The following is an 18,841-nucleotide window of genomic DNA, read 5'->3' as shown; positions in this document are numbered from 1 at the left end:
TCCCGCCTCTGCGCACGAAGGACGGCCCCCCGGTTAGCCACTCGCGACGTCTCGGGGCGTGGCCGATTTTCAGCGTGGAGCCGCGGTCGGCAGTGTCACTCATTGGACGGGAGGCGGGACGGCTCCGCCCAGTCTATGGCGGAAGTCTCACATTGGTGTTTTTTTTTTCCCGTTAGGTAAGCGGAACGCTCGTTGCTGAGGGCTTGGGACCTAGTGGCGCTCTTTGGGCGGAAGCGGCTTCGGGCGTAGCGCTAGGCGAGAACATCCCGCAGGCCTAAGGGTAACGCTCCGTCGAATCAGGTCAAAGGAGCCACGAAGAAGCCCCGCCCTCCCACGAGCAAGCGAAGTCTTACTGGGCAGGAGTCGCGTCTTTTGGAGAAACTCGTCAACGATTGGTCGGGAGCCTTGCTCCCGCTAGCTGGGGATTCTGGGAATTGGAGTCAGGCAAGAATGGGCTCCCGGGGAGCGACTTGGCAGCCTTTTCACCTCCGGAATCTCCCCTGTGGCCCTTCTGAAGGCGATAGGATAGAAGCCCCGCCGTCCCGTGTCTGGCCGTCTCCACACGCTCTTAGAGAAGCTAACATAATACATGCAAAGCTGCCAAACGAGTATAACACTGCAGTAATTTGCCTGCAAGACCAGTCCGGCCAAATTTAAATATAGTTAGTTTGCTTTTAGGGTGGGTGTGTTGTGAGTCCAGGCAATTTGGTTAATTAAATATACTATGTTCCAGTGGGCCATGAGTCAGCCTATTTCCCAAACACAAGAAACTACACCCAGAAGCAAACTATCCATGTTATATAACTATATTTAAGGCTGCCATATTTGCTCATCTATTTTTTCCACATTTTTTCCCACTGGCACTCTTCCACCAATCCAGATCATGGCATTTATTAGCGAAATCTCTCCATGCAGCCCACATGAGCCAAATCCAAATCTTTAATCCTGAAATTGGTTATTTCAAGCACCTTGACAATGTGCAATTTTAGAAAGGCTGCTGGACTATGATCCAGCCCACAAGCACTTACTTCACTTTCAGCTACATACTTGTAATTGAATGCCATCGGTTTCATTGGAGTTCGCCCTCTCTCTCTCTTGCAGGGGAAGCAGTGCAAGAAGCCCTGCTCACTTTGATTGTGTGCCATTAGCAATGAACTTGGAAGTATACCCTTGCAAAAGGAATTATCTATAAAACTGCCTGCCATTTTTCAAACATTGCTGTCAGTTATTTCTCAAAACACACCCAGCTTTCCTTTCAGCGTTTATTGTATTGTATTGTATTGTATTATTTGTATGCCGCCCTTCTCCGGGAGGACTTAGGGCGGCGAACAATTCAAGGGGGAAAAAAAGGGGAACATAAAAGACAAAATACAAATAATAAAAGTAGACAACAGTCGCATACATGTCGAGAGGGGAGGGAACTCATCACCCCCAGGCCTGCCGGCAAAGCCAGGTTTTGACGGCTTTTCGGAAGGCCTGGAGAGAGATGAGGGTCCGAATCCCTGCGGGGAGTTCATTCCAGAGGGCTGAAGCTGCCACAGAGAAGGCCCTCCCCCGGGTAATAGCCAGGGGGCATTGGCTGGTAGATGGCACCCGGAGGAGGCCAACCCTGTGAGATCTAATGGGTCTATGGGAGGTAATTGGCAGCAGGCGGTCTCTCAAGTACCCAGATCCAATACCATGAAGGGCTTTATAAGTTACGACTAGCACCTTGAAGCGTATCCAGAGTCTGATCGGTAACCAGTGCAGCTCGCGGAGGATAGGTGTAACGTGGGTGTACCGAGGTGCACCCACAATCGCTCGCGCGGCTGCGTTCTGGACGAGTTGAAGTCTCTGAATACTCTTCAAGGGCTGCCCCATGTAGAGCGCATTACAGTAGTCCAGTCTTGAGGTCACAGGGCGTGAGTGAAACCAAATCTCAGCCTTGGGAAGAAAAACAAAAGTCTTACATACTGGCTTTACATTTTTTTATTCTTGATTTTAATCAGAGCTCTCCCAGATGTTTCGTCCTTCAGAAATCAGAGTTCAAAGGCAGAACAGAAAGGCTGCCACACCTCCCAGAGCACAAGAAGTATTGCCTGGGAGGGCAGGAAGAGGCCTTCATTGCGGGAAGCTTTCAGTCTTGGGTGTCAGGAAGCAGGCGCAGCCGGTCAGAGAATCTCCCAGTGGAGTCCCGGTCGAGAGGGGCCTGGTCGTTCCTGCCAAGGCGCCTCCTCCTCCTCCTCCTCCTCCTGCTAATTGACTCGGCAGGCGCGGATCATGAGGAGCTGAAGCAGGATGAAGACGGGCGACATGATGAGCCCGTACCAGAGCGGCTCGTGACTCTGCTCGCCCAGCTTCTGGCACAGCAGCATCTCGAAGACGAACTTGAGGCTGAGCAGCGTCAGGATCCAGAAGAGGCGCAGCACCGCCAGCCGCTTCTCGCCGTCCTGGAAGAGGCGCACCGACACGATGGCCGTGAAGTAGGTGCTCAGCCCATCGGCGGCGAAGAGCGGCGCGAAGACGCTCCACCAGCTCAGCCCGGCCGCCGCGCCGTCCGCCTTCAGCGCCAGCAGACCCGACGTTGCCAGCAGCGCCGCCGCCTGCAGCAGCAGCTCGAACGGCGCGAAGCCCAGCCACTGCACCAGCTCCCGCAGCGAGAACAGCATCCCCGCCGCAGGATCTCCCCCGCGCCCGGGGATACGCAGGGAGGCGCTTCCGGCGCGCCCCTGTGACGTAGGCGGCGGGCGCGGGCCCCTTGCGCGAGGGGGGCGTGGCCACCCCCGGCTAGTGGGCGGGCACGTGTGCTTGGCCCCAGTGGAGGGAGCATCGCCGGGCGGCCGGGAACAGCGGCTCTTCCTTCCTTCCCCCCCTCCTCCCTCCCCCCGCCCAGCTCTCTCTCTCCCTCCGGCCCGAGGCGGGAAGGGTCCGAAAGCAGCCCCGGCCGGCACCTCCAGCGGAGCCTCCTTTCTCTTCCCCCCGCTGGCTGGTCTCGGCGCCCCTGAGGAGAGAAGAGGTCAGGCGAGGCAGAGGCTGGCGGCCCCTCCCTCCCTCTGGCCCGCGGGCCAGGATGGGGGGGCGAGGGCTGCTCGGAGCGGGAGGGGGGGTCTCTTGTTGTATAGAAGCGGCTGTGCAGGCGAGCAGAGAGGAGGAAGGGAAACGCCTGTCACTTTGCACAGGGCATAAAATGCAAACGTGGGCACACAACACACACACAGACAACACACACACAGAACTGCAGTTCAGATATCATGAATCCCGTGGGGGGAGGGGCGGGGGGAGCCTTCAGTGTGGAGGTGCTAGTTTAATTTAGTTTTATTATTATTTATAGGCCGCCCTTTTCCCTGAGGGGACTCAGGGCAGCTTACAAAATATAGGGAAGGGGGTACAAAACAGTAAACATGAAACAATACATGAGTAAAAATAGTACACAACATTCATTCATCATTCGGGTGGGGACAGATTACGATCTTTATCCCCAGGCCTGACGGGATAGCCAGGACTTAAGGGCTGTGCGGAAGGTCTAGATGAAGGCTGGACTTCGATGAATAGAATGGTTTCTCCCCCTCCTCCCAAAATGGTTTTTATTCTTTATTCTCTTACACACCATTTTAAGCGTACATTCATTTATTCTTCACACCTTATTTGTTATTCCATTTAATAGGTTGTAATATATACAGTTTGGGTTGCTTTATTTACCATCCCTTCTGCCTGTTTTTTTTTATTAAAAAGTTTTAATAAGTTTTACAATTGTATACCTTTCCCCTTCCCTCCCTGCCCCCCAATCCCACAGCCCTTCCCACCCTTCCGCCTGTTGTAACACCTTATTTTCCCTTTCTTTTCTCCCTCCCTTCTCTACTGCCTCCCTCCTCTCCTTCCTTCTCTCTTCCCTTTCCTACCTTCCCTCCTTCTCTCTCCCATCCTTTCCTTACCTCTTTCTTTCTCCCCCCCCCTCTTCCTCTCATTCTCTCCTCCTCTCTTCCTTTCTTTTTCTCTTGTTATAGGTGTTTCTTTCAAATCTCAGTTTATGTTTCCTTGGGATGGTTTTTCCGTAAACCCAAATATAATTTGGTATCATTTCTCATTCCCTTACCTTGGCTAATCTGTCCTAACTATGGGGTTTTTTTCCCCAATAGGAGGGTTTCTAAGGTCCTCCTCCTATGCACTCTTGAAATATGCAAAGACACCGCTAAGTGGTTATTATGCATAAGGGACGCAGCTCTTGTTTTAGTCTACTGATGCTACTATGCCACTTCAGTTAGATCACCGGCTGGTTTAAGGCATAATGTGCAAGTCATACATTGCAATAAATCCATTTTATGCACCCTTAATTTGACAGGAGAAACCTTTTGTCTGAAAGAGGCTACCTTTAGCTTTTGAACCTCCCTCTCTGGTCCCTTTTTCAATTGTTTAATCTAGGTGAGCCTAGATTCCCAGTGGTGGTTTTGCCTGGTGATTTTCCCCAGCCTCAGGAGGCAAAAGGTTTGTACAGCTGGGCAGAGGTCAAGAGAAAAGTTTGCTCTGTCTTCCCCTTGTTTCCACCGACAACGGCACCTCCTTCGTTCCACTGTGGAATTCTTAAACTGGGAAAGTTGTGCCTCCGTCCTAATTCCTGGATGTCTTCGTCCTGCTCCCCTTCAGATGGCAGCACGGAAGATGCTAGTGCTTTATGGCAGCCAGACAGGAACTGCCCAAGATAATGCCGAGAGGGTCGGCCGAGAAGCCAAGCGACGCCATTTCCACTGTAAGGTTGAGGCCCTGGACGACTACCATGTGGTGAGTAGCAGCTATGATGACTTCGCAGTGATTTCGGCCTACATATCTGTAGAAAACCATCCTGCCTTAGCTTATGAAGTAGCCTAAGCTCAGGTTTCCGACCTGTGGAAGGAGCCCCTCCCTCAGTCGCATACCCACGAACCCTTAGTAGGTGGACAAAAGGGACAGCGTCCAGCCAGAAGAGGTCAATTTTTTCTGATTTCCCCGGAATTGGGTGGGAGCTGCTTCTCACATGTATTGATGTCCTTAATTTCAATAGCCACCCATCTCCACAAGTGGTGCTTTTGCCATTTTAGCTGCCCCCCAAATAGAAATGTGTTGGTGGAAAGATGGGTCAGCAGTGAAATCGACGCTCCTGGGGGGGGAAAAAAAGAGCCTTGCTGGCTGGCCTTCGTTAGGAACTAATTGCAACCCTCTCTGTGTCGTTGCGTGGTTTCTTGGAAGGCAAACCTGATCAATGAGCCGCTGGTGGTATTTGTCTGCGCAACCACAGGACAAGGAGACCCTCCCGACAACATGAAGGTCAGTTCAGAACCCCACCCCCCTTGTTCCTGGGGAGGGGGAGGGGGGCCAGACAGCCATGAACAAAGCTCGCTCCCTTCCATCCCTGATTGTGGTACTTGATTGGGCTCCAGTCCTTTGGCATCAGAGTTTCCCCCGTCTGTGATTTGGGCCGAGGAAGGCTCAGAGCCGGAGGCGGAGAAGAGCCTTTGCCTGCGTGGCTCAATGCGGCTGACCTGGCTAACCCCCCTTGGTCTTTTCCTTGCCGGTCAGCAGGGGCGATGCTTCCAAATTTACATCTCCCTTGTGGACTGCTTTAATTTTCCAGAATTTCTGGAAGTTTCTATTCCGGAAGAACCTGCCTCCCACTTCCCTGTGCCAGATGGACTATGCTGTTCTGGGGCTGGGGGATTCCTCCTATCCCAAGTAAGTGCCGCTTATCTCTCTGGGGAATCAATAGGTCAAATGGGGTAGCCGGAGTCCTTGGTCACGTTGAGGCCTCCAGCCTTCTGAGCTGCTGACTAGGCTTTGGGGCTCTAGATCTTTGTCAAAAAAAATGTGGGGCAGAATTAGCTAATGGGGGGGGGGGAATCTAAACTTTATTAATTCTGATTTGCACAAAAACAGGTAACTGAAATGCTAGGCGAGTGGGACGTTTTCCTTTTTTGCTTGTCTTTGAATAAAAGCATCCACTATATTCTGAATAAGATTTTCAAACCACTTTTTCTCCTGCAACTTTCCGTCCCCCCCCCCCCGTTCCCCCCTTTTTCTTTTGTCCTATGGTGGCAGTGGCTCTCGTCCCTTAAGGGCCTTTAGGCTCCCCTGTGGTGCTTAGCAAACTCTCTTCGCTCTTCAGGGGGCACATCCAGGGGGGCCAATACGTTGCTCAGGTTGCTGATGAACAGATTCCTCCCATCTCTCCCCCCCCCCCCACACACACATATACACACACCGCCATTTCATCCCCCCCTGCCTGCTTTTTCCCATAAGATTGCAATGTTTCTCGTGCCAAATGCAATGAGAAGTGGAGGCTTAACAAGTTTGTTGTCCACCGTGATGAAACAAACAAGGAGTTTCCTGCATTACCTTGATCCAAAAGACCCTTCCTGCTCTGTAACTCATCTCTGCATTCTGCTTCTGTGGGAATGGAGGCTCTGGAAGTCCCCCCCACCCCCACCCCCGAATCCCTCAGTTGCTGCTCAGCGTGTTGTTCTGTTTCCTGGTCCAGATTCAACTTCGTTGCCAAAAAACTGCACAGACGGCTCCTTCAGCTTGGGGGCAGCCCTCTTGCGCCCGCTGCACTGGGGGACGACCAGCACGACTTGGGGTAAGAGAGGAATATGGTGACTTGTCGGGGAGCTCTGAAAAGCCACAGGGGTTTTGTCTCCCCCCCTCCCCTCCCCTCCCTGTATCGTTCTTCTGCTCCTCCTTGTCCAAAGCTTCATATCGCATGGCCAAATTCACAGGGGAAGCTGCCTCATTGCATGTGGGGTGACCATTGGGGCCTCTTCCCCCCTCCCCACAAGGCGGAGGGGCCAGTGAGAGAATGCGGGCGCTTTACAGGCTCACGTTGGCTGCGGTAAACCCTAATAAGTGAACACGAGCGAGAGTTCTGTTCTGAAACTCATTCGTTTCTTTTTAGACCGGATGCCGTGATTGAGCCCTGGCTTTTGAATTTATGGGACAAGATCTTAGCTCTGTATCCCCTTCCTCCTGGCCTCCGTGTGATTAGCCCTGATATCCCGTAAGTACCACAACGAGGAAAGGAAATGCGGGTTACTTTTGTGCACGTATTGATTAAAATAAAGTAGAAGCTGTTTTCCTTTTTTTTTCCAATCTATTTTTTATTTTTAAACATTAAAAAAAAACAATATTAAAAAAAAATGATCTTATCCATTACATACATCACTTGGTTACAAGTGTTTTTGCATCCATATTCTCAATTACATTGACAATCACAGATTTTTCATCTAATATAACTAAATACCTCACTTTCATTGTACAATGTATATTCAGTTACAATTAATATTATTATTATTTTTTCAATAAACCAAATTCCCTTACATTCTTGATTGTCTATTTAATAACAGTATACCTTTATATAATCACAGATCCCGATATGAAAGAGATTTACCAACCATTTATATTTGTATATCACTGTTTTCAATTATGTATAATTCCACCAATCATCCATCGAGTATGCTTCTATTCATTATTGTCCTTGTACATCATACCTTCAAACAAAGATGTTATTCCTTCATTTTTCAACAAGGTATTCTAAATAGCCACTTCATATATATATATATACCAATTTTTAATTACTTCCTTACTAAAAGTATTTATCAACAACAAGATATCTTTGTAATATATTCTTAGGGTTATACATTATATTACCAATCCTCTATCAAGTATACATAAATTCATTGTTATCCTTATCCATTTTAAAACAAAAAGTTCTAAAGTATTCAATTCATATATGTATCAGTCTTTCACTGTATCATTGTTAATCTATTTCACAGCATGATTGTATTATCACTTAGCTCCTTCACTTAAAACATGACATTTTTCATTTCCAGGTTTTTTCCCCCAGCCACTGATAAAACAAAGCCCATATCTTATAAAATTGCTCGTCTTCTTGTTCTCTAATTTCAAATGTCAATTTCCTCATTTCAGCACACTCCATTATTTTTCAAATAACTTTGCTGTTTTCCTTTTTGAAACACGCAAATAGAACTGGGCTGCCTATGCGAGGTGAAGGGGGAAAAGGGATGGGTTTTCCACAGCGACTCAGCAGTCTTCCTGCCTTCCCCACATGCTGAGGAAAGAGAACTTATTATCCCAATTCCGACTTTTGCAGCTTACCCCCCAAGTACACCTTTCAGTTCCTGGACGAGGCCTCTGGTGACCCCTGCAGGGCAAGGCTGCAACCGGAGGATGGGCTGAGCGATGCTCCATCAGAGGGGAATCCTTTCTATGCCCGGATGGTTTCCAATCAGAGGGTGACGTCAGAATCCCATTTCCAAGATGTCCGCCTTATCGAATTTGATATCACTGGCTCTGGAATCGAGTGAGTTTCCTTTGGTTCGTTCTGCTGCTCTCTGCTGGGTCTTCAAACGCAGAGCGCTGAGAAAGGGTTAGAAGAGGAGCTTCCTGTGTGGGAGGGCCCGTTACTCAGTGCCCAGGTTAGTCCCTGCCAGCATCGCCTGGTCAAAGAGGGCAAGGGGCAGGCGAAGGAGCATCCCCCGCCCAGCCCGGCTGTGACAGAGCAGGTCGCAGGTAGCTTCCTGGGCCTCTAACAAGCTCTCCAAGGGCAGCTTGGCGTAAAAGAAAGCAGGAAACCTGAGAGTCTCCGAAACGGATCCCTAGCGAGTATCTCAGGCCTTGCCTCTTCCGGGCAGATATGCTGCAGGGGATGTTGTGATGATCCAGCCACATAATGGCCCTGAGGAAGTGCGCCTTTTCTGTGATCTCCTGCGCCTGGACCAAGATGCCTGCTTCACCTTGAGGCCAACGGAGGCAGGTATAAAGAGTTTCCCTCTGCAGCCTCTTCCACCCTGGCCAATGGGAGCCTCCCCAGCCCCCTCTTCCTGGTTGGCAGAGGAGTTATTTATAGCAATAGCAGTTAGACTTATATACCGCTTCATAGGGCTTTCAGCCCTCTCTAAGCGGTTTACAGAGTCAGCATATTGCCCCCAACAACAATCCGGGTCCTCATTTTATCCACCTCGGAAGGATGGAAGGCTGAGTCAACCCTGAGCCGGTGAGATTTGAACAGCCGAACTGCAGAACTTCAGTCAGCTGAAGTAGCCTGCAGTGCTGCATTTAACCACTGCGCCACCTCGGCTCTCTGCCAGCCACTTGGGAATTCCCTCCGGCTGCTCCCCACCCCACTCCCAGGGCTAACGGGCTTCCTTGTGGGGCAAGAGCACCAGAAAGGCTGACTTTCAACAGCTAGAATTCTAGAGTCTCCAAACGCCAGGCTTGTTCTTGTTCTGATCCCTTGTTCTGAATCCTGTCATATTGGACATAAGTATAATCTTTATTGTCATTGTACTTAAATAACAACAAAATTGGTTTTAACCTCACTGGTGCAAAATTATAACAGAAACAAAAAGAGAAAGAAAAAAAACTAGCGTGTGCACGGAGTGATTGTGGTTGTATTTGAAAGTCTGACAGCCCAAGGATAGAAACTATCTTTAAACCTGTTTGTTCGGCTGGCTATGCTTTGATGTCTTCTGCCCTGATGGTAGAAGTCCAAAGAGACACTGACCAGGGTGTGAATCATCTCTGAGTATCTTCCTTACTCTGCTAAAGCAACGAGATCTGGCGATGTCAACCCGTGGTGTCAGAGGGCAACCAATGGTTTCTTGTGCCGAATTGATAAACTCTATGTCGTGCCATTTTCTGGCTAGTGTCCTATTAAAGAAATCTTAGGGGAATAAACCAACCAATTTTAATTAATTGATTGATAGGATTTGCAGAAATGAAGACAGTTCTGTAGCAGCCAGTTTGAAAGGGATAATAGCAATAGCAATAGCAGTTAGACTTATATACCGCTTCATAGGGCTTTCAGCCCTCTCTAAGCGGTTTACAGAGTCAGCATATCGCCCCCACAGTCTGGGTCCTCATTTTACTCACCTCGGAAGGATGGAAGTCTGAGTCAACCCTGAGCTGGTGAGATTTGAACAGCTGAACTGCAGAACTGCAGTCAGCTGAAGTGGCCTGCAGTGCTGCATTTAACCACTGCGCCCCCTCAGCTCTATAAAGGATAAAGGGACTTATCCTCTTGATTTCAAGATGGTGGTTTTGATAAGGTCCAGTAGCTTTTATGAAGCCGTGGTGTTCAAACCGGTGAAATTGGCCCATTTCACAAGGAGCTTTAATCCAGTAGCCTTTCAGCCAACAGAGCCCTGTTGATTTCTTGGACTCCTGCCTTCCAGGCACATCCCTCCCTGCTCACCTGCCCCAGGCATCCACTGTCCGTGACCTGGTGACCCACTGCCTGGACATAACATGCGTCCCTCGTCGCTCCTTCTTCGAGTTCCTGTCCCACTTCTCCCCAAATGACCTGGAGCGGAGCAAGCTGCAGGAATTCAGCTCAGCACAAGGCCAGGAGGAGCGTTACGCCTACTGCAACAGGCCACGCAGGACCACCCTCGAGGTAGGCCAAGCCAGCTTCCTTTCTGGGTCTGCACCCGGCCACAGGGAAGGGAGCCGCTGTTTGCTAGCTGGGGGACTTGGTGGGGTCAGTTTGCCTTGGTCTCCTGTCCACAAACCCAATCGTGTTCCTCCATAAACCAAAACCACCTTCAAGTTCAGACCTCCCAGGACCCATCGGCCTTCCAATAGCTTTGTACTTTTTGGTTAGGGGGTTGTGATTTTTCCCCCCTCCCTCTCTGGGCTGGGAGAAATCCCGTCCACTCTGGCGTTTGAGATCTCAGAGCATTTACCCACAGAGCTGTGCACACGCGTTCTGCCCCAGCTGAGCTAGTTCCATTAAAAAACCCTCCAAGGGGGGGAAAAACCTAGTTAGAACAGATTAGCGAAGGTAAGGGAATAAGAAATGATAGCAAATCATATTCGGGTTTGCGGAAATACCATCCCCCAAGAAAACATAAACTGAGATTTGAAAGAGACACCTACAGCAACAGAAAAGGAAAGGGAGAGAGGAGGAGAGAATGAGAGGAAGAAAGGGGAAAGAAGAAAGAGGTAAGGAGAGGAGGATGGAAGGGAGAGAAAGAGAAGGAGAGAGCATAGGAAGAGTAGGAGAAAGGGAAGGGAAGAAGGGGAAGGAGAGGATTGAAGGGAGAGAAAGAAGGAGAGAAGGTAGGAAGGGGAAGAGTAGAAGTAGGAGAAAGGGAAGGGAAGAAGGAAGGGAAAGCAGAGGAGGATTGAAGGGAGAGAAAGAGAAGGAGAGAAGGTAGGAAGAGGAAAAGTAGGAGAGAGTTAAGGGAAGAAGGAAGGGGAAGGAGAGGAGGAAGGAAGCAAGTAGAGAAGGGAGGGAGAAAAAGGGAAAAGAAGGTGGTGTTACAACAGGCGGAAGGGATGGTAAATAAAGCAACCCAAACTGTATGCTATAACCTATTAAATGGAATAACAAATGCATAAGATGTGAAGAAGAATAACAATTATGTGAATGTATACTTAAGATGGTATGTAAGAGAATATAAAAAAAAAATTTTTTTTTAATCTTCAGGAGACCCTTCCCCCCCCCCAATAAAACCCCCTCTGCATTGGCTTCAGAAAAGCCCTTTCGAGCAGTTGAAATATTGCTGCTTCCTTTTCTGCATTTGTCTTTCTTTTTTTTTTAACCGCAGTTGAATATTACCTGTTCCTTTCCTCCTCCTCCTCCCAAGGTCCTCTGCGACTTCCCCCACACAACATGTGCCATTCCATGGAATTACCTGCTGGATCTCATTCCACAGATCAGGCCCCGGGCTTTTTCCATTGCTTCCTCCACGCTGGTAAGACAGCGCAGATGTCGGGAAGGGAAGAGCGGATGGGTGCTTTGAACGGATGCTAAATGGATTTGGAATAAATGGACGCCTCCTCTCCCCCATCCCGTCCCTGATTCTTCACCTGCCCTACTAGAGCTCTGAGAGGGAATCGGGAATTGTCCTGGGATAATTCCAAGCTGTCACTTTGTCTCATCTTCATTCTTGGGTGGAGGGAACTGAAATCTGGAGGTTTCCTAGTTCCTGTGAACTCCAACCCTGGGGGAAAGGAAAGCCCCCTCGCTTCCCCTGGGCTTCTGCCGCCTTCTGGAAAGTGGCACTTAGATGAGTGTAACGGACTCCCCATTTCCTGGAGGAGGAGCCCCTTCAACCCACAGGCTGCCCTGGCTCCTTCACTTTTCCCACAGAACCAAGAAATTAGTCTAGTCTAACCCATTAGTCTCCGGACTCGCTTCAAGGTGCTAGTCATTACTTATAAAGCCCTACATGGCATCGGACCTGGGTACCTGAGAGGCCGCGTCCTGCCAATTACCTCCCATAGACCGATCAGATCGCACAGACTAGGCCTCCTCCGGATCCCATCTGCCAGCCAATGTCGGCTGGCGACTCCCCAGGGGAGGGCCTTCTCTGTTGCAGCTCCAGCCCTCTGGAATGAGCTCCCCGTGGAGATCCGGACCCTTACTACTCTCCCGGCCTTCCGCAAAGCCACGAAGACCTGGCTGCTCCGGCAGGCTGGGGGGCTGTTGAAATAGTCAGCCCCACGGGAACTATGAATGTTGTGTATTTTAAATTGTTGTTTGTCTATTTATCCCCTTCCTTTGTTTATTGTAAGCCGCCTGGAGTCCTTCGGGAGTGGGCGGCATACAAGACCAATAAAATACAAATACAAAAATACAAACAAATAAAAATAAAGCTCGCCTGCAGAGAGTTTTTTTCTGCCTACGCCTGGCCAGTCCCCCAAACAGCTCATTGCTCACGGGCACCGCTTTTTCCTTCCTTTTCTTTACAAAGGGTTGTGTCCTTTTTCTGCTGCTCAGGGCAGCAGGTACTTTCTCCCCCTTGATCCCTGCCCGAGTTAGCAATAGCAATAGCAGTTAGACTTATATACCGCTTCATAAGGCTTTCAGCCCTCTCTAAGCGGTTTGCAGAGTCAGCATATCGCCCCCAACAATCCGGGTCCTCATTTCACCCACCTCCAAAGGATGGAAGGCTGAGTCAACCTTGAGCCGGTGAAATTTGAACCGCCGAACTGCAGATAGCAGTCAGCTGAAGTGGCCTGCAGTACTGCACCCTAACCACTGCGCCACCTCGGCTCTTCAGGTCTGCCAGGTCCCCCCATCCGGGGTCCTGGACTTATTCTGTCTCTGCCCCCCCTTCCTCCTCCCAGGTGCATCCCAACCGGATTCAGATCCTCCTGGCTGTGGTGCAGTACAAGACCATTCTCACTAAAGCTCGGCGGGGCCTGTGCTCCACTTGGCTGGCCTCTCTCAATCCACAGAATGGTGAGCTTGCGCTGTTTTTAGCCTCATGGAAACCAGGGGTGGGTTCCGGCGGTCACTGCTGCCGGTCTGTGGTGGGTGTGTGCTTATTGCGCGCTGTGCACGCATGCACAATGCAATAAAAATTGCAGAAGCCAAAAAACAAGATAGCGGTGCCACTGCTGGTTCCAGCAACCCAGGCCGCCAAGCCGAACTGGTCCAAACTGGTAGGAACCCACCGCTGACCGAAACCCCTGCGGAGAGAAGGAGGTCTTGCTTTGCAGAATTGGGGAGGTGGGGGGCATTGGGGTCTATTTATCTGTCCCAATTGTGTGCCGCCCAACTTTCCACAACTGCTCGCAACTCTCAAAACTAGGGAATGGCCATAAAGCCATTTAAAATAAGGAAGGTTTGTGCCCTTCTCTGTGACACGGGCTCCTCTTTTAACCCTTTCCAGAGGTGGTGCGAGTTCCTCTGTGGGTGAAGAAGGGGACCCTGAAATTCCCGGAGGAGCCAGACGCTCCGGTGGTCATGATCGGGCCCGGCACCGGCGTGGCGGTTTTTAGAGCAGCGATACAGGAGCGAGTGGCCCAGCGCAAAACAGGTGAAGCCGCTGTGTGTGTGGGGGGGAGGGGGGTTGAGGCAGACTTCCCAGAAGTCTCCCCAGTTAATCTTTAAATTAGTCACGCAAGAACATCTTGAGCAGCAGGGAGGGGCATGGTGTGATCTCACCTGTAGCTTTCAGTAGGTGGCGCTGGGTTGTGGCCGGGGACTTTCCGAAAAGCTCTTTTGAAAGAGGGTGGCGTGTGGAAGAATTCGATCAGGTTTCTGCCTCCGCTCGCGTGCTGAGTCTGAGGCCTCTCGGTTTTTGTTTTTTTACATTTTATTTTTAAGGCAAACAAAAACAAAACAACACATGCAAAAAAACTTTCCTCAATTTTGTCAAGCATGCCGTTCGTTTGGTTACAATCTTTGGTGCATCAGTTTTTACAATTAGAAATAAGATTACTGGTTGCCCATCAAACATAACTAAATATACATCACTGTCATTGAGCATTATGTGTTCAGGTTTCCATTAATATTCCTTCATTTCAATAGCAATAGCAACAGCAGTTAGAATTATATACCGCTTCATAGGGCTTTCAGCCCTCTCTAAGCGGTTTACAGAGTCAGCATATTGCCCCCAACAACAATCTGGGTCCTCATTTTACCCACCTCGGAAGGATGGAAGGCTGAGTCAACCCTGAGCCGGTGAGATTTGAACCGCCGAACTGCAGATAACAGTCAGCTGAAGTGGCCTGCAGTACTGCACCCTAACCACTGCGCCACCTCGGCTCTAAAACAAACTCTTCAAACAAACCTTATTTCCATAAATCCTTAATTATCTATTAAGTTACAATACATCTTTATAAGATTATAAATCACCTATCTCGGACAAATGGCTGCAGTCCTTGCTGTTCAGCTGCTTTTATTCCAGCTGTCAGCCCTTAAAACGCACCACAGGCCCTCCAAAAATTCGGTTATTTGCCCTGCCCGCACTTTGGTCAGGCGGGAACCGGGACTGGCTCTGCTTCCCTGTCCGGAGTAACGTTGATCCCCGTGCTCATCCGGCCTCCCTTAGACAATGGCTCTGCCCAGGAGGAGCCTGGCCATTCCCAAGATCTCGTATGGAACAGGCCAGGCTGCCCCTCAACGCCCCGTCGGCTGCTCCAGCTGTCGCCCTTCTTGATGCTGTCCCCATTTGCCTTCCCTCAGGAGGGAACTGCCTCTTCTTCGGCTGCCGAAACAGAGCCAGAGATTTTTACTGCCAGGCGGAGTGGGAAGGACTGGTGGAGAGGGGGCTCCTGGCGCTCTTTGTGGCCTTTTCCCGCGATCAGGTAAATCCCGCACGGGCAGCTTTGTGCACCAGTGAACCCGGGGTGCAGGGGTGTGTTTCTCCGCCAGGATTGCCAAGAAGGGCCTCGAGGAGTCACAGCAGAAAGGGAGGGAGGGAGGGAGAGTGGGCAAGAGGAATCGTCCCGTGGGCCCTCGGAAACTTTGGATTTCGGATCCCGCGAAATTCATCTGCGCCAGATCCAGGAAGGCTCTGGAACCGCCCTTTGGAAGGCCGGAAGGAGGAGCCCTGTTTGCCCTGGGGGTGGGGTGGGGAGCCGTACCATCCGCTTTTCCTCTGTGCGAGCTGCTTCTGTGTCTTGGTCAGCTCAACCCCCCCCCTTCGGCTAACTCTGGGGCTCTGTCTTCCCTTGGAGAGCCAGCCTATCTGGCAGGTTCTCGCTGAAGGTGGCCAGGCTCTAGCCCAGTCCGGCCTTTGGCTGGTGACGTCCAGGGGCAGAAGACCACAGGCTGGGGTACTTTGGGTCACCAGATCCACCCGTCCTCCTGCTGTGTTCCTCTGGAGTAGACGGGGCCTTATCTCCCCCAGGTATGCTTGGCCTGGCGCTTTGATTCATTGTTGTCCTGACACTGAATAAATACAACGCCAAGACTGTTGCCCGTTTCCAGTGCCAGGTGGGTCTGACTCTGGCTTCCTCCTGCATTGACCGGCCAAGGATCTGCCTTAGTGGGCCAAAGGTCTCCGGTGCTCGCCTTAGTGGCGGTATCAGATTTTTAAAAATCCACATGACGGCAAGAGTCCTTCTGGAGGCTCCAGGAAGAGGTTACCGCTCAGGAAATAGCATTGGGTTTGGGTGGGTAAGAGTCCAGCTTCAGCCCTGGCTTTACTTCTATCCCACTTCTGCAAGCAGGTGGGGGAACCGCCCGGTGGGAACGCTTCCTTCCCTTTGGCAAACGCTCAGCCTGCTGAAGGGGCTCCTGGCCATCTCCTTCCCCTTGCGGCATACTTTTAAAGGACAGAGGATGAGCCAAGCCTGTGGTCTCCTGGCACTGGCATTTGGATGGGGCTCACGCCCAGGAAGGGGTGGCACAGGGCGTCTCTGCTGAACGTGCAGCCTGGCTCTGGTCCGAAAGCTGCCTTCGGAAGGGGGGCCAGGAGGAGAACAATGACAGGAGGGGCCCTTTGTCCTCACCCAGCTTCCTGCGGCAGCCGCCGGGGGACACGCAGTCGGGGTGGCCTTTTTCTGAGAGAGTCTGAGCGAGCTTTGTGGCTCCACACGTTGGAAGTGCTTCCCTTCGTCACCACCTTCCCAGGAACTCTGGTGCTGAGGCCGGGCCCCTGGGGAGCCTCTGCAGAGGCATGGCTGGGCTGCCGCTGTCAGAGACGCTCCGGTTGTTTGGTTTGCCCGGAGTTGGATTTGGTTTTCCATGTTGTTGAGGCTCCTCAGCCGCCTGTTCCTTTTGCCCAGGGGGAAAAAAGAAAGGAGAGATTATGCCTGATTGTATCAGGAGGAAAGACAGCTTCCCCTGACTGCGTAAGAAAGAGGAAGAATTGTGTTTTCCCTGCTTTATTGTACAGCCCCTGAGCCCCCTGGGAGTGTCTCCCATGCAATGCCCATGAGGCCAGCGGGTGCCCTCCGTGGAATAGTCGTCCTTGCCCCGTTTCCCCTTGTTCCAGAGGCCCCTCTTAGTGCCCCTGTGCGATTGCACCCCGAACCCACTTCTGAGTCAGCCAGGTCCGGGGTTGGATGGTTGGAAGCAGCCCCTTCCTTCCCTTATTGGAGCCTGGAGCCCCTGGGGTTGCCTGAGCTCTCACGGGGGTCTCTCCACAGGAAGAGAAAGTCTACGTCCAGCACCGGATCAGAGAGAAGAAGGAGCTGGTGTGGGAACTGGTGGAGCACAAGGAGGCCCACGTCTACTTATCTGGGTAAGTGCCAGGAAGCTGCCGAAAGAGTTAAGCCAGTGCCCAGTTACCCTCAGCACGGAGGATACTCCGGCTCCCATTGACAAGGTTTAGCCTACCCAGGAAGAAATGCCGCTGCCGGTGGAGCTGCTCAGGGATAGGCCTGGGACTTTGCACTCTGCACTTTCACCCTTTCCTCTTGAAGGATTCCCGGCGCCCAGGGACAGGAAGCCCATTTGTGGCACGGAGCGATGCCAGAATCCAGAGCAAACTCACATCACGGGAAGCCCCCACAGCAAAGAGGGTTAGCTTCGGGGCACAGCTAAAGGCTGCCTTCGCTTACCCAGTCCTGTGCTATGTTCCTCCTTTTCCCCACACACAAAGCTCCAGCCGGGGCTGCCCCCAATCCATACGTTTGGAATTGCGGCCTAATCCATCGCACCCTCCGGAAATAGGCCTTGGGGGCCAAGAGGGAGGCTGGTACGGGTGGTTTTCTGGGGCAGAAGGCCCGAGGGGGTCAGGCAGCAGCGCTGAATCGGTGGCCACAGCTTCTGGGCAGGGAGTTGAGCTTTTGCGACGGCAAGAGCTGCCGACTGAATGGGGCTTAACCCTCCGTCCTCCTTCCCACGTTGGGCTCCAGCCTTCCTTTTTATGTCTGCACGGGCGCCAGCGTGGTGGGGCTTTTAAGCCTGGGCTTCTTCCAACGTGGGGATGGTGTGCACCTTCGTGTGTATCCTGGGGAATCCTGGGCGGAAACACTTGATTCATCTTCCTGCCCAGGCCAGGGTGGAGGCCACGCCAATCCTGTTCTGGGGGTAAAACGAGTTTTTTCACATTTCTGGAGCCTGGAGGACGAACTGGGCGTTGTGTGAGGTTAGCCCAGATGTAGGTCGCACATCTGGAGCTGTCTCCTCAAAGTTATCTGAACTTTTAAAAGTAACAACTGTCAAACATTCAAAGCAACTTCACTCGTGCCAAAAAAAAAACCTGAAGGAAGAAAATCTACGCCAGGATTTTCCAAAACGCTTTCCTGAATTTGTGGCTTCCCTTTACTCTCCCCCCCCCCCCGCCCAAGATGTTTAAATGTGTTTCTAGGATTTTTTTTTAAATCCCTAAAAAAAGGTAACACCTGCTGTTCCGACATTTGATACTTGGTATTATTTTATACAGAATTAACTGCATTAGATTTTTATATTATTTCTCGGCTTTATAAGGATTGATGTGGAGACAACGGGCAGGGATCGGTGTAGGCAGATTTGGTCCCCATCTCCTCTTTCCATCCGCTTTAAGTACCTTCATCCGAAGGGAGGTCTGGCTCCGCCTTGGCCACACAGCTGGAGGGCGATGAGAGCCTGATCTGCCCCAGGGACTCTTCTCTGGTGTCATCAGCCGGCTCCGACTCCTCCTGGGGTGGGCCAGGCCGAGCTGAAACGTTGCCCCTTGCTGCAGCCCTTCCGGAGCTCCTGCCAGCCCACCAGGCCCTGAGCCTTTGCTGTCCCCGCTTCCTCCTCCTGTTACGGCAACCCTTCTCTTCCAGAAATGCCAAGCAGATGCCGGAGGAAGTGGCGGAAGCCCTGAAGTTTGTTTTCCAGTCGGAAGGAGGCCTCTCTGCTCCAGAAGCGGAGGAGTACCTTGCCCGCTTGGCACAAACCCACCGCTTCCAAGCTGAGACCTGGTCTTGAGCTGCCACGGAGTCTGGGGTGGATGGGGAAGGACCGAACCGCTGTAGCGCTGCCGTGATCGCAACCAATAAACCGGGCCATCGGAGCCTATGACCGCTTGGCTCTTGCCTTTGACCGTGAGAGGGGGAGCTGGTGGGAGGGCTCCACGGGGACACCCCCAGGTCCCTTTGGCCTTGCTCCAAAAAGGGCTCGGCAGTTGAGGTTGGGCTGTGGTGACAGAACCCTAGGAAAGAT

General features: G+C 51.5%; 2 protein-coding genes across 4 annotated transcripts; one reads left to right on the top strand and one right to left on the bottom strand.

Annotated features, from left to right (window-relative positions):
- Nucleotides 1-1,952: 1,952 nt before the first annotated feature.
- TMEM203 (transmembrane protein 203) lies at nt 1,953-2,703 on the bottom strand. The gene has a single exon (XM_087704821.1). The coding sequence runs from the start codon at nt 2,646-2,648 to the stop codon at nt 2,235-2,237; it is 414 nt and encodes a 137-aa protein (XP_087560947.1). The 5' UTR covers nt 2,649-2,703; the 3' UTR covers nt 1,953-2,234.
- Nucleotides 2,704-2,846: 143 nt separating this feature from the next.
- On the top strand, nt 2,847-18,697 carry NDOR1 (NADPH dependent diflavin oxidoreductase 1). Of its 3 annotated transcripts, XM_087704817.1 has the most exons (16): nt 2,847-2,995; nt 3,462-3,559; nt 4,621-4,755; nt 5,200-5,277; nt 5,585-5,682; nt 6,485-6,583; nt 6,899-7,000; nt 8,114-8,323; nt 8,655-8,776; nt 10,197-10,417; nt 11,613-11,720; nt 13,099-13,213; nt 13,647-13,793; nt 14,945-15,066; nt 16,855-16,949; nt 18,463-18,697. In XM_087704817.1, the coding sequence occupies exons 2-16, from the start codon at nt 3,524-3,526 to the stop codon at nt 18,605-18,607; spliced, it is 1,833 nt and encodes a 610-aa protein (XP_087560943.1). In that variant the 5' UTR covers nt 2,847-2,995; nt 3,462-3,523; the 3' UTR covers nt 18,608-18,697. The 3 variants fall into 3 exon arrangements, with proteins under 3 accessions (XP_087560943.1, XP_087560944.1, XP_087560945.1); XM_087704818.1 differs by lacking the exon at nt 3,462-3,559; XM_087704819.1 differs by lacking the exons at nt 2,847-2,995; nt 3,462-3,559 and adding an exon at nt 4,091-4,461.
- The last annotated feature ends 144 nt before the right edge of the window (nt 18,698-18,841 follow it).

This window comes from Thamnophis sirtalis, unplaced genomic scaffold, assembly GCF_051295495.1.
Source record: "Thamnophis sirtalis isolate CommonGarterSnake01/CBP01778 unplaced genomic scaffold, rThaSir2_p1.2 scaffold_2, whole genome shotgun sequence".
In the NCBI taxonomy this organism is placed as follows: domain Eukaryota; kingdom Metazoa; phylum Chordata; class Lepidosauria; order Squamata; family Natricidae; genus Thamnophis; species Thamnophis sirtalis.
Note: the sequence above shows the minus strand (reverse complement) of the source record. Positions and strands in the feature narration are given on the sequence as shown.